Source organism: Prionailurus bengalensis, chromosome D1 (genome assembly GCF_016509475.1).
Source record: "Prionailurus bengalensis isolate Pbe53 chromosome D1, Fcat_Pben_1.1_paternal_pri, whole genome shotgun sequence".
In the NCBI taxonomy this organism is placed as follows: Eukaryota; Metazoa; Chordata; class Mammalia; order Carnivora; family Felidae; genus Prionailurus; species Prionailurus bengalensis.
The window spans coordinates 108,495,902-108,521,449 of NC_057346.1; the positions used below are offsets into that span (position 1 = coordinate 108,495,902).

A 25,548-nucleotide genomic window follows, 5' to 3' on the forward strand; every position below is an offset into this window, starting at 1 on the left:
CACTATCTACCATGGAGTGAGCACCTGTTGTGCACCAAGAACTTTTCATGTTTTGTTTTTCCTGCAAAATCATGTTTATTTACCACTTCCTATTTTTTGTGGGTTTTTTTTTTAACGTTTATTTATTTTTGAGACAGAGAGAGACAGAGCATGAACGGGGGAGGGGCAGAGAGAGAGGGAGACACAGAATCGGAAGCAAGCTCCAGGCTCTGAGCCGTCAGCCCAGAGCCCGACGCCGGGCTCGAACTCACGGACCGTGAGATCGTGACCTGAGCTGAAGTCGGACGCTTAACCGACTGAGCCACCCAGGCACCGCCTATTTTTTGTGTTTTTATTTAAAACAATTTTTAACGTTTATTTTTGAAAGAGAGTATGAGCGGGAAGGGGCAGAAAGAGAGGGAGACACAGAATCTGAAGCAGGCTCCAGGCTTTGAGCTGTCAGCACAGAGCCCGATGCAGGGCTCGAACCCACAAACCATGAGAGCATGCCCTGAGCCCAAGTCGGACACTTAGCCAACTGAGCCACCCAGAAGCCCCTGCTTACCACTTCCTGTTAAAGCTAATTTGAACCAGTGGGAGACAGGTAGTGGAATTTGTGACTTTAGGTACAGATTAGAAATAACTGGGCGCCTGCCTGAGTGGCTCAGTCGGTTAAGCGGTCGACTTCAGCTCAGGTCATGATCTCGCAGTTCGTCAGTTCAAGTCCCGCATCGGGCCCTGTGCTCAGAGCCCGGAGCCTGCTTTGGATTCTGTGTCTCCTTCTCTCTCTGTCCCTCCCCTGCTCATGCTCTGTCTCTCTCAAAACTAAATAAAACGTTAAATAAATAGCATAACAGCTACGTGCAAATCACGTATCCAATAAAGGACTTGTATCCAGACTCTCAAACTCAACAAGAGAACAACCCTACTTTTTAAAAGCCGAAGATTTGAACAGACTCTTTTCTTTCTTTAAAAATTTAAAGTAATCTCTGCACCCAGCGTGGGGCGCACACTGACGACCCCGAGATCGGGAGCCGTGTGCTCTACCGACCGAGCCAGCCGGGCACCAGAAGACAGACTCTTTTCCCAAGAAGTCGTACAGTCGTGAAAAAAAGTAAATTAAAACCACCGTGAGCTTCCACGACACATCTGTTTGGCTAAAATTAAACAAGGCCGACCATACCAAGTGCCGTCACGGAAGCGAAGGGGTTAGAATTCCCCTACCTGGCTGGCCGGAATGTCAAATGGTAATAACCACTTTGGAAAACGCTCGGGCAGTTCCTTACAAAGTTCAACAACACTTCCCACGCCGAAGTATTTACCCAAGAGAAATGAAAGGAGATGCCCACACGCAGACACATACGTGAATGTTCAGAGCAGTTTTATTTGTAACAGTCCAGAGCCGGAAAGAGCCCACATGTCCAACAGGTGACGAGCCAAGCACACTGTGGTACGCCTATCAAACGGAATATTACTCGGCAATAAAAAAGAACGACTATTAGTACATGCAACAACATGGGTGAATCACAGAACCATTTGCTCAGTGAAAGGTAAAGAGGCGTGCACACTGTACGATTCTATTTATATCAATTCTGAAAACTGCACATTCATCTATAGTGACGGAGAGCGGCTCCGTGGGTATTATGTATGAGCAGGACAGCACGATTGCAAAGGGGTAGAGGGAACTTGGCCAGATGATGGACGTTATCTTGACTGTGGTGACGGTTTCCCACGTCATCATCAAATAGTACATTTTCAATATATGCAGTGTATCGGATACCAGTTTATCCCTCAGTAAAGCTGTTTGTGTTTTGTTTTTTTTTTTAAGTTTATTTAATCCCTATACCCAACATGGAGCTCGAACTCATGACCCTGAGATCAAGAGTTGCGTGCTCTTTTGACTGAGCCAGCCAGGCGCCTCTCAATAAAGATGTTTTAACAAACAATAGAGAAAACTAGAGAGAGGGCGGAGGATCTGCCCATAATTCTCCTCACAACACTGATTTCGTCCTGTAGGGAAGGATTATCTTGGCTTTTTTTCTTTCTGAAGTCACCGGGCTTTATTTTTTGAGTGGTTATTTTTATGTTTACACTTAACCCGTTACTACGCAGCGTTTGAAACTTACAAAAAGAACTGACATACACTGAATGCCCTGGGAGCCCATTGCCCAACCTGAGAACCAAGATTTTACCAAAACCCTTGCAAATTCCTGGGGTCCTTCCTCGTCCCACTGCCACTCTCCTCTCGGAGACCATCATCTTGAATTTGGTACTTCTTCCTCCCCGGATCTGACAGTTTTATCGATAACCTGTGCGTGTGTCAGCAGACCATAAGTGGTTTCGTTTTGCTGGGTCTTGAGCTTTGGAAAATGCTATCGTGCTGTGTGTCGTTTCGTGGGATTTGTTGTTTTAATTCGGTATTCTATCTCTGAGATGCATCTGTGTGGTGGTGTTATTACGGTATTTTCAACCCCCCCCCCCCCCCCCCCAGCAGCCCTGCAGGCAGACTTGGGATCTGCTGTATCTGCGGAAGACACAGCTCGGCGAGCTGGTCTGGTCAAGAGGGCTGACCGCAGCACCTCCCTCTTCACCCCCGTCACACCCAGCCCTTCACTCAGAAAGCGTGTCTGAGGGCCGCCTCTGCACCAGGCAGTGACCAGGCGCTGGACGCGCCACACAAAGGTGGCCCGTCCCTCGCCATTCCGGAGCGCAACGTTGCGGTTGTCACCTTGACCTCTGACCCTCACTTGGCTACGAGCCAGTTACCTGAACGTCCTGGGGCACCCGTGCCTCTTCCACTTACCCACAGAATGGCTTCAAGAGGCCGAGCTGACCTATCTCAGAGACTTCCGCCCAGAAGGGCAAGCAATTTTGACAGTCGCTGTCGCAAGAACAAACACGGCTGCTCTGAGCCAGCAATGTCACTTCCAGGAATTTATGCTATAGGACACCTGAATGTGTCGAGTGGCACTGGCCTAAGACTTATTGCACAAGAATATTTATTGCAGTGTCGCCTGTAATATCAAAGTAGTAGAAACAAATTTACATCTAAAGGGATCTAACCACTTTAAGGAACAGGAATTGTGGGGAGCCCCTACAATGGAACACCACTAGCTATAAAACAAGCAAAAAAACAAAGAGGGAGTCAGTGATAATGGAAAACCCTCCAGGTCGGATTTTAAAAGGGTAAGAGCAGAAAGGTACGTGGACTATATTAGCACACGTATAAAAAACGGGAGGAGAAGATATCATACGGGACTGCATAAATCCTCCCCGAAGGGTTCATAAGTAACGGAGACCTTCGTAGGTGACTTTTCATCGTATCTATTTTGCATTTTCAAAAAACAGTGTGCCACGGACAAGGCCTACCTCTTTAAAAATACATAAATAAAATAACACTCTTAGGCTTTCAGCGCAAACTCCCAGCTTCCTGGGCTTTCTTTGGCTTGCGGCCAGCCTGTGCTGCCGGTGAATATTTTATCAGAAGCCCTTGCTTTTCCCTGATCTCCCCCTTGGGCACATTAACACTCTTGACTCCTCCCACCAAAACCCCCTTTTCGGGCGTGGGTGGCAGCGGAGGGCCGGCGCGGCCCGCCACAAGGTGGCGCTCTCTGCCGACCGCGGCTTGGTGGGTGACCCCAGGCACCCGGGGTCAGGGTCAGGGGCCTCCGCGGAGTGGGAGCTCACCTCCCCACCCCCGGCACTCCTCAGCTTAATCCTACACCTAAACCAAGAAATCGGGAGATTGGGAAGTTAGGAATTCTATCCCTGTCACTCCACCATTTGGCCCATCACATGTCAGCCAGGCAGGCGTAGACTTTCAGAACTCGGGAGGTGCCTGCCCCCCTCCTTTGGGTCTCAGGGAGAGCACAGGTGTGAGTGCCCATGCACAGAAGCTTCGCGTCCTTCCCTGTCTGACAAATCCATTTCAGCCAAGAAACCCCAGGAGTCAGAGCAGTCTGGGCTCTGTGGGAGAGCGGACAAGGGGACACTCTGACGACCTGGGATCACCCCGGGCTCCTGGCAGGGGCACTAGGGACTGGGCTGCTGCAAGCTCTTCACATAAGCTGCCATCTACCCCCCGCCGCCCCCCGCCGCCCATTTGCATCCGTTTATCAAATACCAGCAACCCAACCTGGTGGAGAAGTTCTTAATTCAAACAGTTGCCTTGTCTATCAGAAGAAAAATAATTGGGCCTTTGCTCAAGCTCTGGCCCCAGACCCGAGGCCTTCCCGCCCTATGCATCCATGGTCTTGTGTGTGCACCTGTCGTCTCCTTCCAGGCCAGCTGCCATCCTACCGCTTTGACCTCACCTGGCCAAAGGCTCTGGTCAAAAGCAGCCTGGTCAGTGCCTGAGACAAAGGGAGGGCTCCCTGGCCTGAGGGTATGGAGCCCCCCAAGAGCGAAAAGTGGGAGAATGACACGGCAAAGCACAAGGTCAGCCACGGGCAGACAGACATACCCTCGAGATGCAGGCTCCAGCAAGGATAGCTCCCTTCCCTGGGGGCTGGTCCACATCTTGGGAGTGACCCCTCTGTGAGCCCGGGGTCTAGCACTGAGAAGGCTGCCTGGGAATACTTGTTAAACGGACACAGGCTGATCTTCCCAGAGCCTAGTCTGACGCCGGAGTCCACATTTAGCAGTCCTGGTCTGATGGAACACACCTAAGCAGCAGGTGGGAGGCAGGGAGGCAGCCCCGGGCCTGGGCAGGGGATCCAGATCATGACAGGCTGTGTCCAGAAACCGAAGCCTCGCTGGCACAGGGTGGAGCTGCTAGTGGCTGGCCCTCCCTGGGTGCTGGCTGCCTGGTGAGATCCCATAGGGGGCAGGAGTGCCCGGGATGAGAGTCCCTTTGTTCAGCCTGCCTCCCCCAACTGCATCATTCCTTGGCCGTAAAAGAGGCCTCATATTACAAAGCTGAGGGCTCATCCTGAGCAGGGAGCCCTGGAAGACAGTGCCCCTAAGAGGCCTTTCGGGGCCACTGGCCTCTCCACCACCTCTGCCTGGCTCCCCGCTAAGGGAACCACCAGAGAGCACTGGTGGCCCACCCTTCCATGGGGCACCCATAGCACCTGGTGCCACAGAAAGATGTGCTGGAGGGAAGGAGGGAGGGAGGGCGGGAGGAGGGAGAGGAAGCCTCCCCCGTCCTCCTCCTCAGCTCTCCCCCCCAAGCCCTGACAAAGAGGGATCAGTGGAGTAAAATCAAACCAGCTTTAATACCAATATAGTCTCTCTTTTAAATACCATGTTCCCCAGGACAGGGGGCAGGGGCAGGCTCTTGGCAAGAAGAATGGAAAAGAAACATGGAACAAAATGGAATGGATCGCCCGGGCCTGCTCCCACCCTGCCCGGGGCCCTTGTCACAGGGCCCGGGTTGCCCACGGGGGGAGGGGAGGGGACAGCAGCTTCCTCTGGTCCAGTTATCGCAGGGGCCTGGGGTGGGCTCCCCTCCCCTCCACAGCCCCGAAACTCTTCTCAGAATTATTTCTGCCCTTCAGACCAGCAGAGCCCGGGCCTCTCGGATCCGGGAGGCGCCACTGCCTAGAGGGGAATGCCACTAAGGCCTGGGGGCAGGACAGCGGAATGCCACCGGCCAGACCTGACCCTCTCAGTAACTGCTCTGATGGCCCGTGAGGATGTAGAGGTTGCTGTGAGCCCCTGGGTTGTCCGTGGGAATGCTCTCAAGGATGATATCTCTGGAGGGGAGACAGAACCGGAGGTGAGCAAGGCAGGGGCCTGAGGCCTGTGCGCATGTCCATACGGCCTCAGGGGCCTCTAAAGGGCCTGTCCTACCTGTGGGCCCCGAGCACTCGAAAGATCCTTGTCTCGTCTGTGATCTCCTGAGTCACCTGGGAAGGAAAGGGACTCTGAGGCCACCCCAGCAGGTCTTCTCCTAAGAGGTGGGGACAGATAGGTCAGGGGAGGCCAGGTTCCCGGGTTCCGCTCACCTCGTTGGTGTCCAGGCTTCGGCCTTGCATACCGTGGCTCCAGAAGGCCAGCACGCTGTCCTGCAGACACACTAGGAGGAATACAGCTGCCATGAGCCCTGCACCTGCCCTGAGGACACTGGGGCTCCCCCAGCCACGCCCTGGCCCCACACTTGGGCCACAGAGGTCCTCACAGACCGCGGTGGCCCTTGAGAGGGGCTGCGGCACCTGCCTCCTCGTCCCACCCCCAGCCCCAGGCCCCTGGGCCACACTACCTGCTCCAGGCGGGGGATATCCCCCCCCCACCCTGTCGTCATCTGTCACTCACCCACAGTCTCAATGGGGAAGTCAAAGGTCAGCACAGGCGCCAGCGTGGCCGTGGGCTCACCCAGCAGGTTCACAATCCTCACACAGCCTGCGCAGGGAGAGGGCTGGTGGTGGGTGGGGACCAGGTGGTTCCCTTCTGGGGGGGCAGACCCCCACTCACAAGGCTTCCCTCGCCTCCCCTAACCCCCTCCACTGCCCCCAACCCTGACCTCAGGGGCACTCACGGTCAAAGCAGACTAGGACTGTGTCCCTGTCCACCTGGATCACCTGCTGGGCTGTGCCCGGGAGCCCCTCTGCAGGCAGACAAGGGAGACACAGCCTGGCTGAGCCACCAGCCCCGCTCTGGCCCCAAGAGGAAGACGTGGCGGACAGCTAGAGCCAGCTGTCCCCACAACCACATTTCAACCCCCCAGCAGCCCCACTGGGTTCCCGCACAGCACGGCTGGGGAACTGAGGCTCAGAGTAGCAAAGTGGCCCGCCTGCAGGCGCACAGAGGCAGGGGTGAGTCCCAGGGAGCCGGGGCGGGGAGGAGGGCAGGGTGTCCGGAGTCAGGAGAAGCACGCCGTGTGACTCCATCACTGTGGGACCACAAATCTCGGAGCCTCAGTTCCCTCATGTGTAACACAGGCATGACGATGCCTACCTCGCGGGCCGTCATGAGGCCTAAGAATGACACAGCTCGTGTCTGAGGCCCCTGCAGAGGTGGGTTCTCTTAGCTGCTGAGCCCTTTGGTCTAATGAAATCTTTTACGGAAGCCCAGCTGAAGGGAGGCTGGTCCCCGTGGAGCCATACGCTGCAGGGAACACGCAATCTCTCTCTCTCGCCAACTGTCTAGCTCTCTGTCCCCCCCACACACACACGCACACACACACACACACACACAGGGTCCTCCGGCTCACCAGGTGATATGAGGACATCAGGCGTCAGACCGGCCTCCAGGGGCAGGACGTGGAACAGAACTCGGCAGCCGGGCCCCTCGGGGCCCTCAGCCCCCACACACACCTGCGGCAGCTCCTTCCCGTCCAGCACCAGTGGCTCCAGCATCCCCGCCGGGCTGGGCAAGGGGCTGGAGAAGTTCTGGGGGCGGCAGGGGTGCTCAGGTCTCCACGTCTCGCCCCAGGCCCACCACCCCCACCCCAGGGGAAGGGGGCCCGCGGCCTCACCCGCCCGGCCCACACCTTCAGCAGCAGGAACTTCTGCAGCGGCTCGTACCACTGCAGCAGGAGCAGGCTGGCGGGCAGGGCGGCCAGCAGGAAGGTGCTGCCCGTGTAGGGGTTCCGCACTGTGAGAGAGGCGGGCAGTGGGTCCCGGGCTGTGCCCGGGACCCCAGCCCTCCCCGGCCCCACCCGGCCCAGCTCTTACCCACACGACACTGCAGGCAGCCTTTGGTGTCTGGGATCTTGGTGGACAGGGCAAAGCGCCTGCAGGGGTGACAAGCAGGACATGTGTCATGGGTGCCATCCGTGGCCGAGGCCCCACGGAGCCCTAAGAAACGGGGACTATCGCTTTCTTGGCCCTGGAGGTGAGAAACCGAAGCTCAGAGAGACAGAGCAATGTGCCTGGGTAACACAGCGGTGGAGGGCACAGGAGCAGAAGCCGGTCCCGTGGGTCTAGCACCCACCTCCACAGCCTGCAGTGTCTCTGTTCAGTCCACAGGTTTGGATCACAGAAGTACCTTTAACTGTGCAACTCTGGGCAAGTCACTTAACCTCCCCCCTGCCTCAACTTCCACATCCGTAGAATGGTGGCGGGGGGGGGGGGCGGGTAACAGTGGCACCGACCTCAGAGGGTCACAGTAAGGATTAAATGAGTTAATACAGGGGCACCTGGATGGCTCAGTCGGTTGAGCGTCCGACTCTTGATTTTGGCTCCTAGGGTTGTGGGATCGAGCCCCGCGCCAGGCTCCACGCTGAGCATAGAGCCTGCTTGGAATTCTCTCTCCCTCCCTCCCGGCCCCCTCTCCCCCTCTGCTCCTCTCCCTCCATCACACTCTCTCTCTGATTTAAAAAACAAAAACAAAGAACAAGCGAATACAGGAGAAGGGTTTACCGCAGAGCCTGGCACTCAGAATACTCTCACAAAGGGCTTTCATTCTGAATTCTTACTTTCCCTCCTATTTCCAGTCATCGCAAATCCTTTTCAGGCGAAAGCAAGGTATACGGGAAGAAACGGATGGAGCGTGGAGGGGCGGGGAGCTGCTGGAGACTCCAGCCCCGCTAGGCTGCCAGAGCGCTCCCGGCGGTCCCCACTACACAAGTCGTGTGTCACAGAAAGGCAGGGAGGCCCGAGGAGATTAAGACTTGCAAGAAAACCGCAAACAAACGGCCGGGCGTGCCCTCCCTGCCCTGCCCTGCCCTCCCCTTGGCTGCCTCAGCTGAAGCTACACCAACAGGGACCAGCAGGGGGGGGGGGGGCTGCCTTGGAGGCAGGGGAGAGGTGGAGTCTTTGCTCTGCCTACCGGCTGTCCCCCAAGCCCTCAGGGGACCTTCTGAGCCTGTTTCTTCCTCTGGGGGACAGGGCTACATGTCCGCAGCCCTGCCACCTTCTCCCAGCGGCCCGTCTGGGCCCTCTGCCAGCAGGGGGACCCCGCCGAGGCGGCGGGTGCCCGTCTCTCCCCGTCCCTCTGTCCTCACTCTTCCCCAACCGGCCTTTGGGTGGGACAGAGGCGGATATTTTTGTATTTGTTTTTTTCTGCAGACGACTCTGGCGCTCTGCTCTTTACGCTCGAAGTGGACACTGCGATTCTGTGGTTTCCCAGACACACACCCAAAGCTGCCAGGGACTCGCTGGTGTGCTGACAGGCCTGTTTCCTGCAGGTCCCGGGACAAAGCAGAGGTTTGCTGGGGGACTGAGCTCAGGAAGCCCTAGGGCCACAGGGCTCCAGATGCCGTATGAGTGAGCTTGCTCCAGGAAGGGCCGGCGCCCCGGGCTTCCCAGCTGGGCGTAGCCACTGGCCTGTCCCTACCGGCTCCCGCCACCCACCTGGGCAGGGGGACGTCTAAGCCCACAGCCCAGACCCCTCCTCGAATTCAGTCTCACCTAGCCCACGGCCAACGAAGGCCCCGCTTACGCACCTTAAACGCCACGTGACAACACGGAGTCCTGCTCCAGCCACGCCTGATGACGGCTCTATCCTTCCCGTCACCCAGGCCAACAACCCTGGACTCCTCCCTGACTCCTCTTTCTCTCCCATCCAGCAACTGTTGGGAAATCCTGCTGATTCAACTTCCAAAATGAAATCCGAATCTAGCCGCTTTTCAGCTCCTTCCCTTCTAGCCGGGCCCACGCCGCCACCGCTGCCACCGTCACCTCTCACCTGATGATCACAATAACCTCCGGGCAGGCTTCCCTGCTTTCCCCTCACCCCTTCCATCTATCCTCAACACAGCGGCTAGAGGGATCGCCTGAAAACCTCAGTCCGTGTGACTCTTCTGCAGTGGCGCTCAGGCTGCTCTGAGTCAAAACCAAAAGCCTCACCATGGCTGCCGGGCCCTCCCAGATCATCCTCCCCACGCTCCATCCATCTGGCTCCACCAGTCTCCTCCTTCCTCAAACAGGCCAGGCCTGTTCCTGCCCCAGGGCCTTTGCACTGCCCCCCACCCCCACCCTGAGATGCTTTCCCCAGAGGTAACAACAAGGCTTGCTCTGAGCCTCTACTCACACGGCCTTCCTGACCACCCTGTTTAAAACCCCAATCCAGGCCCCACCCCTCCTGGCCCTCCTTATCCCTGCTCTTCTGCATGTACCACCTTCCCCTCTGTGCATCACCCCAGAGCACCTTTCTTACGTCGGTCGTTTGCTGTCGGTCTCCCGGTCCCTCCTTCTCCCTCCTGCTCACTCCAGTCAGGCCCCAGATCCCGTCAGCCCCACTTTCTGAAGAGGGTTCAAGTCTGTCCGCCCTGCAGCCTAAGCCCCACTGCCTCAGGCCACTGCGCAGCCCTCCTCTCCAAGTGCCCTCTCGCCGGCCGCCCCCTCCAATCCATTGTTGCCGCCGTCGGCACAGCCGGCAGATGGCTCTAGCCTTCATCGGTCTGATGGGCCCCTCTATCTTGACCCCTAGGACTAGAAGACAGCACATGACCCCGGCCTGGCCCCTCCACCCACCCCCCACCCCAAGCTCCTCATCCCACGGCCACAGCCACAGGCTCATAAGTGGGCGTGAACCTAAGCTAGACCAAAGAGAACTGGTCCCCGGACTTTGTGGGAATTACTTGGAAGCAGGGATTCTAGCACCGTAGGGCTGTTAGCTAATGCAACGCTGGCCTGGAACCGTGGGCATCCATCAGAGGAGAGGAAAGCCTACCTGAGAACAAAGGTGACAGAGGACAGCAGAGCCAAGAGACGCAGGCAGATTTCTGGCGAGGCCATGTAAGCCTGGATCCAGCTGGACCTGAAGCTAACCCTTCTCCTGAACTTTCAGTCACGTGAACCACTAACCGCCCTTCCGTGCTTAAGTCAGTGAGTTGCCTTGCCCGCTACGGAAAGAGTCCTGATCGCCATACAGAGGGATCCTTCTAAAATGCTCGCGGTGCCGCGGCCAGTTGAACCAAACCCAGATCCTGGGCCTGGCCTCGAAGGCAGGGCTCTGCCAGCCACGCAGCTTCCTCTCGGGCTGCTCCCCAGGTCACCCACGTGCATTGGCACGTTCTCTCCCACCCCTGAAGGCGGTTCTCTAATTTATCTGCCTGGAAACCCGCTGGGCACTTTCCGATTGCAGGCCCTCGTGTGGCTGGCCCCTCAGAGGCCCCTGCGCCCCTTCTGGCTCTCCCTCTGGGTCACTGAGGGGGGCCAGGGGCTGACTGTCAAAGATGCATTTGGTTTGTTGTCTCCAAGCCCTGCCTACGACCAGGCACACAGCAAGTGCGCCCCACCCTAACAACCACAGCTGCCACACTGTGGTCCCCTTGCTTTCCAACGGGCCTGAGGGCAAGGGGAGGGGGCGCCGACGCTGATGGACGAGGAAACTGGGCTCAGAGAGGCAAAGTGACACGCCTGAGGTCACCAGTCCCGTGCAGGGCCCTATTCGACCCTGGCTCTGCCCCTCTGCCTCCCCCCGCTGCCCACCCCACTGCACCCCCCGGGTCCCCGACCTGGGGATGATGCGCTGCGTGAGGCGGTTGGTGGGGATGGAGAGGGGAACCTGTTGCTGTAGTCGTCGCTGCTCAAACAGGCCCGGAAGGTCATGCGCCCAGATGTGCGTGGATTTCCCTGCCGGGGAGGAACAGAGGGGCTCAGAGAGTGTTGGCGGGCAGGGTGCAGGCCACGCCCCCTGCCCGCCCCGCCCCACCCCCTACCTGAGAGTGACAGCAGCACGTTGTTCACGCAGTAGAGCCAGGTGCAGCGGTGTGAGATCAGCTAGGGGCCGCAGAGCAGACAGACGGACAGACGGACGGGGAGTCAGCCCCCCAAGCCCCCCAAGGCCCTCTCCCCTCCAAAGCCAGCCGGGCCTCACCTTCTCCAGTGTATCCTCATGCAGTTCATGCAGGTTGAGGGTGTAGATGCCTTCCTCGGCCCCCACCACCAGAAACTGGTCTGCGGGTTTGGGTACAGGGTCTGAGGTCAGTCACGCCCCCTGGTCCAAGCTGCGGGTTCCCAGGCTCCTGCTTCCTCCCTGCCCCAGCCTACCGCGGGTGACAGGGTGAATCCAGGTGACAGCAGCGTGGATCCGCAGGGGGCAGCCATTGAAGACCTTGGAGAAGCAGGCGCCCATCTGGGGAGAAGGCAGGAGGCTGGTGAAGAAGATGGGGGGAGAGGGGGCAGCAGGCCGGGGGGCTTCAGGGTGGCAGGGCCGCGGGACCGACACTTACATGCACCTTGGGGGTGGGGGGGAGCCCGTGGCAGGATGATCTCTGGAAGGGAGGGAAGAAGTCAGGGCCGAGGCGACAGCCCCAGCCTCCCAGCCTCCCAGCCCGTCTGGAGCACCCCCTCACCTCAGGATCGTCCCTGTGCTTCATGGTGGCCCAGGCAGTGGGGAGCAGTGGGGGGCTGTTAGGGCCTGGGAGAGGTGGGGGTGGGGTTCCTGCAGGCACAGAAGGGCTGTGAATTCCAGCTCTAGCCCCGCCCTGAGCCTATCTCCTGGTCCCCCAAGCTTGGACTCACCCAGGGGGCTGGACAGAGGGTCTTCAGCTGGAGGCTCAGCAGGGGGTGGCCCCAAGAAGGGGGCCCGCTTGATGGTTCCCATGGCATCGTCTGGGGAGTCCAGCTCCTGGCAGGAGAGTCAGGGGACCGAGCCTGGCTGCTAGGGGGTCACCGGTAACCCACCCCCACTGCCCCCTCTCCGGCCCTCCCCCACTCCATACCTGGAGTTCTGAGGCTGGCCGGATGGTCAGGCTCCTGTCGGGGACGAACCAGAGGGACATAAGGTGGGAGATGTGACCAGGCCCCGGGTCCAGCTGCCCCCCACCCTTTCGGGCCCAGCCCCTCACCTTTCCTCCAGGGCCTCCTCGACTGACTGTAGCAGGCTCCTGGGCAGGAGGGGATGAGGTCAGAGGCCAGCCTTTTCTGCTGCCCCTCCCCCTTCCCTGTAGCCTCCCTCTCCCTCACTCACCCACTCAGCTCCTCCTTTCCCAACAGCGTCCACTCCTCCTCCCACTGCGGGGAAACCGAGTCAGAAAGACCAAAAGAGAGTCAGAGACAAGAGAAGCAACGTGGGCGGGTGATGGAGAGACTGTGGGAAGGACAGGACGCACAGACAGAAAATGACACGGAAACAGGCAAGAGAATTGTGAGCGAGGGGGACAGCGAGAGGCAGAGAAACTACGCAAGAGGAGGACTGACAGCCAGAGAAGGGGACGGAGAGGCGCAAGGGCAAGAGGTAGGGTCGGACGACCAGGCTCAGATGCAGATGCGGCAGAGAGCTAAAGGAGAGGCTCAGGGTCTGTGACAGGCCCGCGTGTTAGAAAGGCATGGTCCCTGTGCCCGGGAAGAAGTCCCCCTCCCCCTGCACCGCCTTCGCGGTCCTGGGTGGGACAAGCCTGCTTGCACAGGGCTTTCCACGGCCAGAGAACCAGGCTGCTGCTGCTTCAGGAATCTGAGACGCCCCCCCCTGCACCCCTGCCATGTCCCCCCCTCCGCAACAGACCCTCACCGGTTCGTTCAGTGGGTCCGTTTCCTTCCTGCGCGGGGCACCAAATTTCACCTGGTGAACTGGGGGGCCCAGGGTACCCGAGTTAGGAAGGTGGGCTCCCGACTGACCCCGACACTCACACCAAATGCCCGCACACAGCCCCCCACCCCACCAAATCCACAGACACAGTCCTCCCAGCAGACTCACACTGGATCTCTGAGGGGGTCCTCTCGGCCGGGCCGTGCTGACCCCGGGAGTGGATGGTGTCTGGAAACACGTCATAAGCCTAAGAGAGAACACAAACAGCCGACACACACACCCAGCACTCGCCTCGCACCAAGTGCTCTCTGCACACGGATGGGTTTTGTTTTCACAACCCCCTGAGACGATCCCAAGATTAAACGGCACCCTCGTTTTCAAAGATGAGAAAACCGACACAGACAGGCAAGTGGCTGGCCAAAGATCACACAGGTCAGGTCAGCCTGAACCAAGGGCGGGGAATTTATCAGGTGGGAGGTATGGGGGGGGGGGTGGGGGCAAGATGGGCCCAGGGAAGACTTCTAATGGGCCGGCTTGCCTGGAGGAAAGTTCTCGGTGCTGGCAACATTTAAGTTAAAGGGCCCTGACTCATACCACCTCCGCACTTCTTACCGCCAGGCCAGGACCCATTCCCCAGCTCTGCTCACTCACCTCGAGATCACAGTCCTCAGGGGAAGGGGTTCCGAGGTGAGGGTCATTGGCTTTGTCCAGCAGCTGTGTGAGCAGAGCCCGAGGGAGCTGCTGGGTTGTGAATGGGTGCTGGAAGATTGAGGGGGGCACAGGTTGGTTCCTGACCTCCAGGGCCCTGCTTTCAAGCATCCAGGCTCCTGCCCTGCCCCTGCCTCCCACCTGCAGAAGCTTCTCTGCCGTTGGCCTCTTCTTGGGGTTCTTGGTCAAGGCTAGCTTGAGGAAGTGGTGGAAATTCTGGGTCCTAGTGGGCACAAGAGCCCCCCCGCCCCCAGACCCAGGTTAGCCCTCACGTGCAGCATCCTGCCAGCTGCCCCCTGCCACCGCTCCAGAGGAGGGAGTCTGCTCTAGGAAGGAGCCGGCCTGAGGCCAAGGGCGGCTGGCCTAAGCAATGCTGCGTCGTGACACGGCAGCCCCCCCATCATTAACCGTCTGCCCTTCCTCCCGACCCAGAGGCAGGGCTCAAGCCCCTCCCGCAGATGGTCCACAAAGGCTGAGAGGGCAGGGCTCCGCAGGCTGTGCCCTGGGAGTTGGCAGAAGGCTCTCCGCCCCCATGGAGACTGCTGGAAAGGAGGCCCCAGCAGGGGGTGTGGGCCCTCACCAGCGAGTCTTGTCTCGCAGCCTGGGCGGCTGGAAGCTACTCTTCGACATGAGCATCAGGGCCCTGTGGAGAGCACGAGGTCAGGGGACGAGGTCAGCAGGGCCCTCGAGGTCAGGCGAGGGGCAAGTAAGTGTTCAGCGGACCTCATGGGGTGCAGATGGAAAAGAGGGGGCTGCAGCTCGCCCAGCTCGATGGCGGTGATGCCCAGGGCCCAGACGTCACATAGCTCGTTGTAGCCTCCTTTGCGTTCCACGGCGGCCACCTCCGGGGCCATCCTAGAGGCAGGGTCACAGATGGGATGGCCAGGTGCCCCACCTGTGGCACCCGCCCCCCCCCCCCAGCCCAAGGCACAGCCTCACCAGTAAGGAGTCCCAATGAAAGATCTCCTCTTAGCCACAGATGCCGTCAGCTCGCCTGCCACCCCAAAGTCGGCTGCGGGGAGAGAGAGCTACTCCCATCCGCCCACTGACTACCACTCCCCACCCACCTCCAGGGCTCAGGCTCAGAATGCACCTGAAGGGTTCAGAGAGCAGGTGGCTCAGGTTCAGCCACAACTGCCACAGGTCCGAGGCAAGGCCAGGTCCCCCTCCGGGAGGGGTCAACCACCTTCTATCCCTGACCAAGCGTGCGGTCCCAGGTTAGAATCCATAAAGACCCCACCACATCCAACTTCTGGCAGGGAAGGAGGGCTCGTCTACTGTCTCAACGGGGAAACCGAGGGTTAAGTGGTAAAGTGACTTGCTCAAGGACACCCAGCACCTGAACGCAGACTCTAAGCCTCCACGAGCTCCCACAGAACCCTCACCCTGATTGTTTCCCCGGGGTACTGACCCAGCTTGACATCTCCCTGGAGGGTGAGGAGAAGATTGGCTCCCTGTGGGAATGGAGGAGAGAGAATCCCGTCTGGTGCCCCCAAGAGCCTCCTCCTGCCTCCCACGATGCCCTGGGCCAGACCCCTACCTTGATGTCTCTGTGGATCTTCCCCTGAGAATGCAAGTGGTGTAGCCCCTGGGGACAAAAAGGAGCTCCTGAGAGCAGCCACCCAGCACTATCCCACCTCTCCTGAACCCCCCCCTCAGGACTGGGGCCCCCCACCCAGGCAGCTTCCTCCTCCCCTCTCCCCAAACAGGAAGTGGCTGAGCCAAGAGGGAAATGTGCTGCTTCCGGCAACAGGGCTGGGGCCCCTTTCCCCCCAGGACCCACAGCCCCTCGGGCCAGCCCTGCCTGACGTACTCCACCCACCCCCCGCACTCCCCCCCCCCCCCCCACAGGGCAGCCAGTCTCCCTGCCCGTAACTCCTGGGGACTAGGAACGTGAACAGCCTTATGGGCCCAGCTACCTTCAGTGCCTCCCGGCAGACATAGGCAATCTGTCGTTCCTCCAGGGGCCCGGTGGCTGAAATGGAAGGGGTGAAGGCTGGCATGGAGGTCTGGAGGAGAAGCTGACCTTGCCAGGCCACCCTGTGTGGGGGAAGCAGCAGGCACTGCTGGGTGAAAGAGGTGTTGTCCTTCCTTATCCCCTCCCTGTACAGTCTGGGATTCAGAGCCCAGAAAAGGACACCATTTCTGTCAAGGTCACACAGCCAGTTAGGAGTGGAGAAGGGCCTAGCTCCAGGACCCCAGCTCTCCTCTCCTGCCCCATGTTGGGGAAGAGGGAGTTGGGGAAAGGCTTGTGGCCCTCTGGGGCCTGGAGTCCTGGCCCTCACCGTGGTATATCTCCTGCAGGGACCCCCCTCCGCAGAACTCCATGCAGATCCACAAGCGGTCATTCCTGCGAGGGCACAGAACCTGGGTGGGCACGTGGCAGGGCCACATGGGGGCTGCCTGAGGGTAGGCAAGGGGATAAAACAGCCTCACCTGAGGTAGCTGCCAATGTAGGCCACCACATTGGGGTGACGGCACTCACGCAGGATGGTGATTTCCTGCTGGAGGGAGCTGGTGTCGTCCCCTGGGGAGCACAGGGCATCATGGGGGGAGGGCGCATGGGGGTTGCTCTAACTCAGTGCCCTCATCTGCAAAATGGGCACATCCGGGCCAGACAGATCCCAAGTGGCAGCACCTCCTGGGGCCTGTCTCTCAGGGGGTCAACTCTCAGCGCCACCAGGCGCTATGCCCTCCCACCAGCGCAGAGGCCCTGCCTCCAGGCCCTCACCTGGGTCTACCTTGACTATCTTGACCGCGGCCAGTTCGGACGTGACCGTGTCTCGGGCCTGCAGGGGCGGAGGAGGTGAAGCGGGATGAGGAGGGGGCGGGGCTGGGGGCTGGATCCCGCGGTAGTGCGCAGAGCCTGCACCCTCCTCGCCGCTCTCCCGCCCGTCCGGTTGCCCGGCGCACCTTGTAGACGTCGCCATAGGTCCCGGCCCCCACGCGCTGCAGCAGCTCGAAGCGGTCCCGCGGATCCTGCAGCGACACGTCCCGCAGCAGCGCCATTGCCCGGCGCCGGGCGGGCCGGCGGGCGGGCGGTCGTGAGCTGCGGAGCCGCGGAGCCGGCGCGGGGCGGCGCGGGGCGGGGTGGGGCGGGGCAGCACCGCCGGGCGGGCGCGGGTGGCTCCGAGGCCGAGGAGGCGGGGCCGGGGCCCGGGGCGGGGCCAGAGGGGGATGCCCCGCCGCCCCACCGGGAGGCGGCGCCCGCGGGACAAGCACTCCGAGGCGAGGGGAAGCCCCGAGGAGGCCGGGCGGAGCCGACCGGGGCCGAGGGATCAGGCCAGGGGCATCTCCCCCCTTCCCCCCTCCCCCCCCGCCCGGTTCCCCTGCTCCCTACAGGTGGGGAGCCCGAAGGCCAGAAAGCAGTGGGGAGAGGGGGCACTCTTCTCATCCCACCCGCGCCGCCCGCAAGTCCCCAGATGAAACACGGACGTGTACTTTTTCTTTTTTTTTTACAAAATGTATTCATCTTCCTTGAAACTGAAAAATAAATCTATGTACAAAACAGGAAGAGATCAGGCTCCCCTCACCCACTCGCAAACCCCCGCAGATTTCCTCCAGAGTCCCTTGAGACGGGCTGGACCTCGGGGAGGTTCCCAGAGGGTCGGAAAGAGGTCTGCTCTGATCTGCGGCCAGTTTGGTCAGGAAGGGGGCGGGGCTCAGGATTCACAGGCCGGAGACTGCGTTTCGTGTCCCAGACTCGCAGGATAGAGGGGAAGAAGCTAGAATTTCCAAACTCTGAAAGTTGAAGTTCTTTTGAGTGTGTGTGTTGGGGGGGGGGGGGGGGGGCGTTGGGTTCCCAAGGGATGGAATCCTGAAGCGCGGAAATGTACTACTAGAGGCTGAGCCGAGTCCCAGGTTCCCGGGTTGGAGGCGGGTCCTGTGCTTCTTGGGTGTAGGGCTGGGAGCAACCGGGAGCAACCCTGGTCTGGCCTAAGGTTAGAGCCTCGGTTCTGAGGTGGGGCCTGTTTCCAGTGCTTGGACCTTTAAGGATTAATGATGGAGCTCAAAGTGAGGTTCCCATTGGCCGTCTGGGATTCTGGGGGATGGGATCTATATTCCAATGGCGGGCAGAGCCCTGGAGTAGTCTGTACTCCGAGAACTTGCAGCCTGGGTTCCGGGTGGGGGTGGGGCTCGGAGGACCGGCTTCGGCCACCTCGCGCCCCCCCCCCCCCCCCCCCCCCCCGCGGAGGCAGGGCTCACAGGGCGGGGAGGGGGGGTGCCTGGGGTGGGGACTCCCTCCGGGACTGAGCGCCCCCTTCCCCCCATCACAAGGGTTGACAGGGAGTCTGGGGTGGCTCAGAGGCCTTTGCGCTGGCGCTTGAGGAAGGAAAGAGTGTAGTCGCTAGGTGTAGACACCTTCTGCTTCTTCATCTGCACTTGCGACTGCGCGGTGAGCTGCAGCTTGATGGCGCTCGAGTTGATCTTGGTGGCCACCAGCAGCTCCTTCATGCCCTTCATCTTCTCGCTCTGGAAAGTGAGCACCGGCCCCTCCGGTGGTGGTGACGCTGCGGGCGCAGGGGCTGGAGCCGCGCTGCCTCCTTCTGGGCCGCGGGCAGCGCCTGGGACTGTCCCTGGGGGTTTCCGCGGGGGTCCTGACGTGGCACCCTGGCCGGAGCCCGGGCCCTTGTCCAGCGCCGGTTTCTTAGGCGGCGGCGGCTCCTCTGGCTTGGACTCACGCCGCGGGCCTCGCCGCCGTCCTTCCCGGGCTTCCTCGCCCCACAGCTCTTCCGCCTCGGCCGCCTCGGCCTCGCGGCTCACTATGCGCACCTTCTGCCGCACCTGGGCAGGGAGGAAACGCGGAGGCGAGGTTGCAGGCCAGTGGCCGGAACCCCAGGCCCAGCCTCGGCCATCGCGTCACCGGGCCTCAGTCTCATCTGCACCCAAAGGGGACAAGCAAACCCTCTTCGGGACCTCAAAGGTTCGGACTCGGCAGCTGCCGTCCCCCCCTGACCTCTCCCAGCATCCCTGTGCAGCTCCCCCTCACCTGCCCCTCAAATCGGCCTAGGGACTGCACGAGGAAGGTGGCCCAGCCCACGTGCAGCACGGGCGTGGGGCTGCCCTCTTCCCATTTGCAGATGCCATCATAGAATCGCAGCAGGTGGGCGAAGCACTCTGGATCCTGGAGGGCTGAACTCTGGCTCTGGGCACCCTGGGCACGGGGAAAGGAGGGCACAGGTCAGACCCACTTCATCACCCCTTATCACAGGGCATGGTCGGGGCCCCCTGCTTGGGCAAAGAGCCCTGGCTTCAAACGAGGAGAGCACAGGGGAAAAGAACTCTTAGAATCTCTTTCCTTTTATAAAGCCAGTCCTTAGCCAGGGTGTGGGGGGAGGAACATCCCTTCCCTATATCCCACCCCCTCAATTGAATGAGGGGCACTGGCCATGACAGAGATGGGCTTCCACCCCATTTACCTGAAGCCACAGGGGTAGAAACCCCTAAAATGCCCCCAGTTCCCTCACACCCGGGCCCAGGACCTCAGCTACTGCAGAAGAGAATGTAGCTCCCCGTGCTGGGCCACCTTCCCCTCGCGGGCCCGTCCCATGCAGCAGTCCCCGGGTCCTGTGACGTGACGGGCAGCCCTGCTCAGGTGGCCAAGGGAACACAGGCCAGAGCTCTTAGCTCTTCACCTGGGTCTGCTCCCCTGGCCGCTCCTCGCCGGCCTCCAGCAGGCTAGCCGCCTCCTTCAGCAGGTTGGGGATGACATCATTAGCTACTTCAAAGAACTCCTTGTAGATCTCCTCGTCCTCGCGGCAGTAGTTGTAGCTGCGAGAGCAGGAGGGCACGGTGGGGTCTTGGTCATGGCAGGGACCCCCGGGGACCTGGTGAGGGGTTGGGGTCTTTACTCGGAAATGGTGGTATCTGTGTCAGCCCAGAGCAAGAGGAAGGAGGGGGGTCACGGGCTGGGGGGAAAGGTGTGAGGTGCTCATCAGAGGTCCCAGCCTCCTGGGTGATGGTGGCCTTGGCTGCCTGGGGACCGGATGGAAAGCGGATAGGACTTGGGACCCAGGCCTCACTCCTGAATGAGGCGGGTTGGAAATGAGGTAGAAGGGGACGAGAGGCCGGGCTGAGGCCCTGTCGGGGGATCCTCACTCCTGGATGACCGTGGCCGTGTCAGCCCAGGCCTGCAGGGCTTCGCGCACGTTGCGGTTGCGACAGTGGTAGCCAGCCAGGTACATGTAGGGGTAGATGTGCTCATCCCGGTAGTAGGTCTTGGCCGAGGCAATGCCCTGGGGACAGAGCAGAAGGATCTCAGAGAGGCAGCCCCAGTTGCCCTGGATGGCACGGATCCTTTTGGGTCACACCCGGAAGGAACAATAGGAAGATCCCAGAGAGTTCCACCTCTGACCTCCCTTCCACCACCTTCTCTCCTCTCTACCAGATGCTCCTCCCTAGAGTCTGCAGGACGGCCTGCTGAGGCCTGGGTCACACTGTGGTGGGCAGGGACGCTTACAGAACTGGGCCTAGGAAAAGGGAGGGGCCCACCCTCCAAGCCCCGGGCACATCCATTTTCCCAGGCTTCCCACACACCCCTACACAAACACCAAAGCCTTCTAAGCCCCGCCCAACGTCCGTCCTGTGCCCCGCCCCCACAGAATTAACACCCCCTCCTCAGTGCTGCCACCACATGTGACCTCTGTTACGCTCTAGGACAATGAGAGGCAGCAGAAAAAGCAGGGCTTAAGGAAGAAACTCAGGCCCTATCACCCCCAGGCCGGGAACCCAGAACACCCGTCGGAGAGCCCCGACTGCACCGAATATGCACGTAATAAACACAAAATGGGGAACGGGTGGGTGACAGCCCCCAGTACACACAAAGTTCTTCTCTCCTCACCCACCACCTCCCGGTCCCCAGGGAGAAGGGGACCCCAGCCACTGCTGGGCTTCCCTTCTGTACCCTCCTGAGACGTCCCCACCTTGTGGTAGAGGGTGAGTGGGTCTGGTCGGCCAGGGGTGGGTTCCAGTTCCTCCAGATCTGCCAGGTTCCCCAGTGCCATGGGGTACCTGGGAAAGGGTCATGAGTCCAGGCTGCCTCCCAGCCCCCTGAGGCCCAGCCTGGCCACCTTCCCCTACTGACCTTTCCAGATGTCCCAGGTCATAGAGCAGCCAGAGCAGCTTCTAAGGGCCGAAGAGGAGAGGTGTGAGCTCGGGGGGCGGGGTGAGGAGGGCCTCAGTCTACCAGGCAGATGTGACTTCCAGCAGGGACCTCCCACCGGGTGGGAGCCAGCCCCTTCTTGGAGTCGAAGCCCTTTCGTGTCTCCGTTCCACTCTCCCAAGAGCCCCGGGGAAGGCCAGGCCCGGAATTACTAACCCGTGTTACCAAAGGGGAAGCCGGAGCTGGGGAAGGGGAGGGAAGGTGCCCCTGCCCAAGGCCCCACGGGCAGCCCTCACCTGCTGCAGCTGTAGCAGCTCCAGGGAGTCGGTGTGCAGGTCAATGGAAGGGTTGATGGCACACACCATAAACGCCACCTCCATCTTGCGGTCACAGCGCATGTACGATCCTTTCAGGTACAGCCAGCTCTTGGGAGAGGACAAGACCAGATGTCTCGTGATGGCTCACCGGTGCCTACTCCCGGGACCGACAGCCAGAGATGGGGCGCTCCCCTTCGTGGCGTACACAGGTGGTGACAGGGAGAGGGGAGCACGGCCCGAGAAAGCAGAGCCTCTTGGGGGGCTTGGGCGAGGAGAGCGTGAAGGGGAGGGGGTGGGGACAGTACCCGCTCGGCCACACCCGCGTTGACCGTCTGGCCCCTGCGATCCTCGTTGCCCTTGCCGTGCCAAGTGACCTCAGCTGTCTGTTCTCCGTTGGGCCCAAACACTACCCAGGCGTGGTCCTCAGACAGGGCGAGGTGGACATCCCGGAGACCCAGAGCCTGGCAGGCCCCCACCACGGCAAAGGCCACACCAGAACTGTCCAGTTTAGTGCCTGTGGAAGGGGAAGTAATGAAAGAGGGTCCTCTGAGCTCTGCCCCGGTGGGGGGGGGGGGGGGGGGGGAGGCGGGGGGGAAGGGGCCACGCGGTGATGCACACGCACGCTCCCTCACCTCCAAGCCTCTGCACAAATCTTAGATGCTTCTGCCCATCAATTCTCAATCCCTTTCCTCCTATGTGTTTGAAGCCTTCCCCTAGCCCCCCCTTCCATCCCCCAGTAAGAGAGCTTCTTGGCTTTCACATAGCTCCACCCAGCCTTTGAGCTGGTTCCTTCTCCTTCTCTGCACCTGTTATGATAATTCAGGGATTTCCTTGTTTTATCGTGCCTATTGGGTTAAAACAGGGACAGCAAAAACAAGACCCTCTGGCCAATGTTCTTTCTTCACACACCCACTGGTAGATATTCCTAATTTCTCTCTGTATTCTTCCTGCTTGGCTCAAAAGCAGCCACCGATCCCTTCTCAACACGGCACTCCAGGACCTGACTGCCAGTCAACTGGGCCTGGAGCAAAGACGAGAGTTCTTTGCGAGCCCTGAGGGTTAAGCTTCTTGAGGTGAAGGCCCTCCCTCATCTGTTCGCTTTCACTTAAGCGTCTCAGATGGAACCAGATGTAGGCTCCTCACTCTCCAAATCCGCTGCCGCCCTTTGCGCCTCACGCTGAGCCGAGGGACTCCTGCAGCTGCTCAATGGCAGGGGTGGGGGTGCTGAGGAGGCTGAGAGTGGATTAATGCCTTGAGAGCAAGCGACTGGGGTCCAGTCCCAGCCCTGCCATTCTGTGGCACGCCATTTCCCTGGTCTGGGCTTTAGTTTCCCTAGCTGCACACAGGGTCGTAATAACACCTGCCCCACCTCCCAAGGCTTACAGGTCTTAAAGGGCTCTGCAAACCATACAGGGCCGTGAAGAGGTGGGCTAAGGTTCCCAGGTGAGACCGGATTCTGGCCCTTTGCCACCTGTCGGGCTCCAACCTGTGATGAAGCTGAAGAGGGACTGGATGTGGGCCCGATCCTTGAAGTAGGAGCGGCTGAGGCTGTTCCAGATGACATCGGAGACCTTCTTCACCAGTTCTCGGCTGGAGACACCCCCCTCTCGCGGGTAGAGAGACAGGTCGACGGCGCCACGGATCTGGGCGGTGAAGCGGGCATACAGCGCGGCGATGATGGACAGGTCGGCCACGGGGAAGTAGGTAAGGCCGCCAGGAGGGTCGGGCGCGGGGCTGGGCTGGAAGGTGAGCTCGGGCACATTGGTGGGGATGACGCGGTTGACAGCTAGGAAATGCTCCACGAAGCCCAGTACCAAGGATAGGAGCACCAGGTCCGGTTCCTCTCGGCCCAGCTCGGCAGCGAACAGGCGCACCACGTCGTCGATGGAGCGCAGCGGGAACAGCGTCTTCTGGGCGGCCTTCAGCCCCATGGCGGCGGGCCTCGGCCTGCGGGAGAGAAGAAGGAGGGAGGGTCGGGCGGGCACGACCGGGGAGCCCCCTCCCAGGCTCGGCCAAGGTTCCACACCCCCATCTCCTACACTCTCTTACTTCCCCGCCCCCCTGACCCTCCGCTCATTTGTTTCCCCCTCTTCCGTCGGAGACCCCCTCAGCTGAGGCTGTAAGGGCCTCCTCGTCCCCCACAACCCCAGGAGCCGCGGCCCCGATGGGTGTGCGCCCCTAAAACCCCGCTGAGCACCCTTCACGGCCGCCCCGCCCCCTCCTTACGACCGTACCCCCGGGCACCCAGAGTCCGTCCGGAAGGCGCCCCTAGCCCAAGCCCCCCAAATGCCAAGAAGAGTCCTGGCCTGGGTCCCCCGCGCCCACCTCCGCGCTTACATCCCACACAAGGCACCACGGCGCCCGCCGCCTGGAGCCTGCTGGGAAATGGAGTTCCGCCCCTTGGGCCGCACGGCCTGCCGGGAAGTGGAGTCCCGGGCCCTCTCCCGGCCCTGCCGCGTCTTGAAATGGTGGCCGGGCCGGGCAGTCCGCAGTGGTTTATGGGAGTGGTAGTCCCGCCGCTCCGAGCTCCCCGGAGGTAGGTGAAGAGTGGAGCCTGCGCCACCCCCCTGAGATCCTCAGGGATTGGTCACTCCATTTCACGCCCTCCAGGTGGGCCGTGGAACCGCGGTGCATTCTGGGAGATGTAGTCCGGGGCGTGACCAGGCATTCCGCAGGCGGTCGCTGCGCTTAGGTTGTCACGTGTCGTCGAGATGCGAGGAAAACCGGTACTTTGAAATACTGACACGGAGTCCTGTGTGTCGAGCCACTTTAGTTGAATTTTTATCAGTATCCATCAACACGAAAATGTGTGTCCTCAATGTCTAGCCATTCTTCCCTAGCTCTGCTCTTTATTTTTTATTTTTTAAATGTTCATTTATCTTTGAGAGGGAGAGACGGACAGAGCACGAGTGGGGGAGAAGCAGAGACAGAGGGAGACACACAACATGAAGCAGGCTCCAGGCCCCGAACTGTCAGCACAGAGCCTGATGCGGGACTCGAACCCACGAACCGTGAGATCATGACCTGAGCTGAAGTCGGATACTTAGCCGACTGAGCCACCCAGTTCTGCTCTTGAGAAACTGTAACACATCGGCAAAGAGGAACATCTAAAGCACCATTATCGTTATTTGTCATAGGGCAAAAGAAGAGTGAGGTTGGTGGATGCATCCCAAAATAGATCTTCAGAGCAGATTGTTGAGGGAAAATACTACAGAACAATAGGGATGATAACATAGTATTTGTATGAAGAACATTTTAAAACTTCAAAACAATACTAAGTAATTTCTCCAGAGTCATCCGTGAATCTTTCTTATTCATTCAGCAAACAGATTTTTGGTGCCTGGGGGCCAGGCACTCAGTCCTAGGCACCGGGTATGTAGCAGTGAGTAAAACAGATCAAATTCCTGCCCGACTTCACCTCTGTGGGTATTTCCCCCCCAAATCCATAAGCTTAGCCTAATCGGGAGAAAACATCTGGCAAACCCAGACTGAGGGACAGTCTACAAAATACCTGACCAGTACTCTTCAAAAGTGTCAAAGTCATCGGGGCACCTGGGTGGCTCAGTCGGTTGAGCTTCCCACTTCGGCTCGGGTCATGATCTCACGGTCTGTGAGTTCGAGCCCCGTGTCGGGCTCTGTGCTGACAGCTTGGAGCCTGCTTGGGAGTCTCTCTTCCCTCCCTTGTTCTCTGCCCCTCCCCTACTCTCTCTCTCTCAAAATAAATAAACATTAAAACACACACACACACACACACACACACAAAACGGGGCACCCGGGAACCCTACTGGTGAAATTTTAAATAAAGCCTATAGCTTCCTTCATGGTTTTTATCAGTTAGGTTTGATCGATGCGTCTGGATTGTGGCAGATGTTAACATTAGGCGGAGCTGGGCCAAGAGTGGCTGGGGATGACGTCACCACTGACTGAGTTCTGGGATACTTCGTCATACGGAGATTAGGAGACCGGGAGGAACCAGCAGAGGAGATTGGCCAGACAGGTAGGAAGCGAACCAGACCAGCAGCTGTGCAGAAGACCGTGCACCGAGGCAGAGGTAGGGACTGACAGTGTTAGACGCCGATCGTA

At 59.9% G+C, this 25,548-nt stretch overlaps 2 protein-coding genes across 4 annotated transcripts; both read right to left on the reverse strand.

Annotated features, from left to right (window-relative positions):
• Positions 1-1,343: 1,343 nt before the first annotated feature.
• On the reverse strand, positions 1,344-17,137 carry MAP4K2 (mitogen-activated protein kinase kinase kinase kinase 2). The gene is made up of 32 exons (XM_043581614.1): positions 16,960-17,137; positions 16,778-16,835; positions 16,483-16,573; positions 16,332-16,396; positions 15,966-16,021; positions 15,587-15,634; positions 15,458-15,500; positions 14,986-15,058; positions 14,770-14,901; positions 14,627-14,689; positions 14,188-14,269; positions 13,990-14,097; positions 13,507-13,585; positions 13,321-13,379; positions 12,781-12,824; positions 12,659-12,697; positions 12,533-12,566; positions 12,333-12,438; positions 12,164-12,252; positions 12,041-12,082; positions 11,859-11,943; positions 11,686-11,765; positions 11,528-11,588; positions 11,324-11,441; positions 7,596-7,654; positions 7,412-7,515; positions 7,133-7,310; positions 6,458-6,526; positions 6,235-6,321; positions 5,928-5,998; positions 5,773-5,828; positions 1,344-5,675 (listed from the first exon to the last, which is right to left on the reverse strand). Exons 1-32 carry the CDS (start codon positions 17,053-17,055, stop codon positions 5,588-5,590), a joined length of 2,463 nt encoding a protein of 820 aa, XP_043437549.1. The 5' UTR covers positions 17,056-17,137; the 3' UTR covers positions 1,344-5,587.
• Positions 17,138-17,804: 667 nt separating this feature from the next.
• On the reverse strand, positions 17,805-23,918 carry MEN1 (menin 1). 3 transcript variants are annotated; one of them, XM_043581615.1, is made up of 10 exons: positions 23,803-23,918; positions 22,952-23,412; positions 21,771-21,979; positions 21,445-21,573; positions 21,131-21,171; positions 20,970-21,057; positions 20,146-20,282; positions 19,683-19,818; positions 19,037-19,201; positions 17,805-18,831 (listed from the first exon to the last, which is right to left on the reverse strand). In XM_043581615.1, coding segments are annotated over exons 1-10 (1,851 nt in total). In that variant the 5' UTR covers positions 23,805-23,918; the 3' UTR covers positions 17,805-18,348. The 3 variants fall into 3 exon arrangements, with proteins under 3 accessions (XP_043437550.1, XP_043437551.1, XP_043437552.1); XM_043581616.1 differs by having other exon boundaries at positions 23,791-23,914; XM_043581617.1 differs by lacking the exon at positions 23,803-23,918 and adding an exon at positions 23,700-23,771.
• Between the last annotated feature and the right edge of the window lie 1,630 nt (positions 23,919-25,548).

Coding starts and splice junctions, on each gene's coding strand:
- MAP4K2 (XM_043581614.1), bottom strand. CDS start 17,055: ATGGCGCTGCTGCGGGACGTGTCGCTGCAGGATCCGCGGGACCGCTTC. Junction 14,270..14,626: donor CTGCGAGACAAGACTCGCTG/GTGAGGGCCCAC, acceptor TGTGCCCACTAG/GACCCAGAATTTCCACCACT. Junction 12,439..12,532: donor GGCCAGCCTCAGAACTCCAG/GTATGGAGTGGG, acceptor CTCTCCTGCCAG/GAGCTGGACTCCCCAGACGA.
- MEN1 (XM_043581615.1), bottom strand. Junction 21,058..21,130: donor GACCTGGGACATCTGGAAAG/GTCAGTAGGGGA, acceptor ACCCTTTCCCAG/GTACCCCATGGCACTGGGGA. Junction 19,819..20,145: donor ACGGCCACGGTCATCCAGGA/GTGAGGATCCCC, acceptor CTGCTCTCGCAG/CTACAACTACTGCCGCGAGG.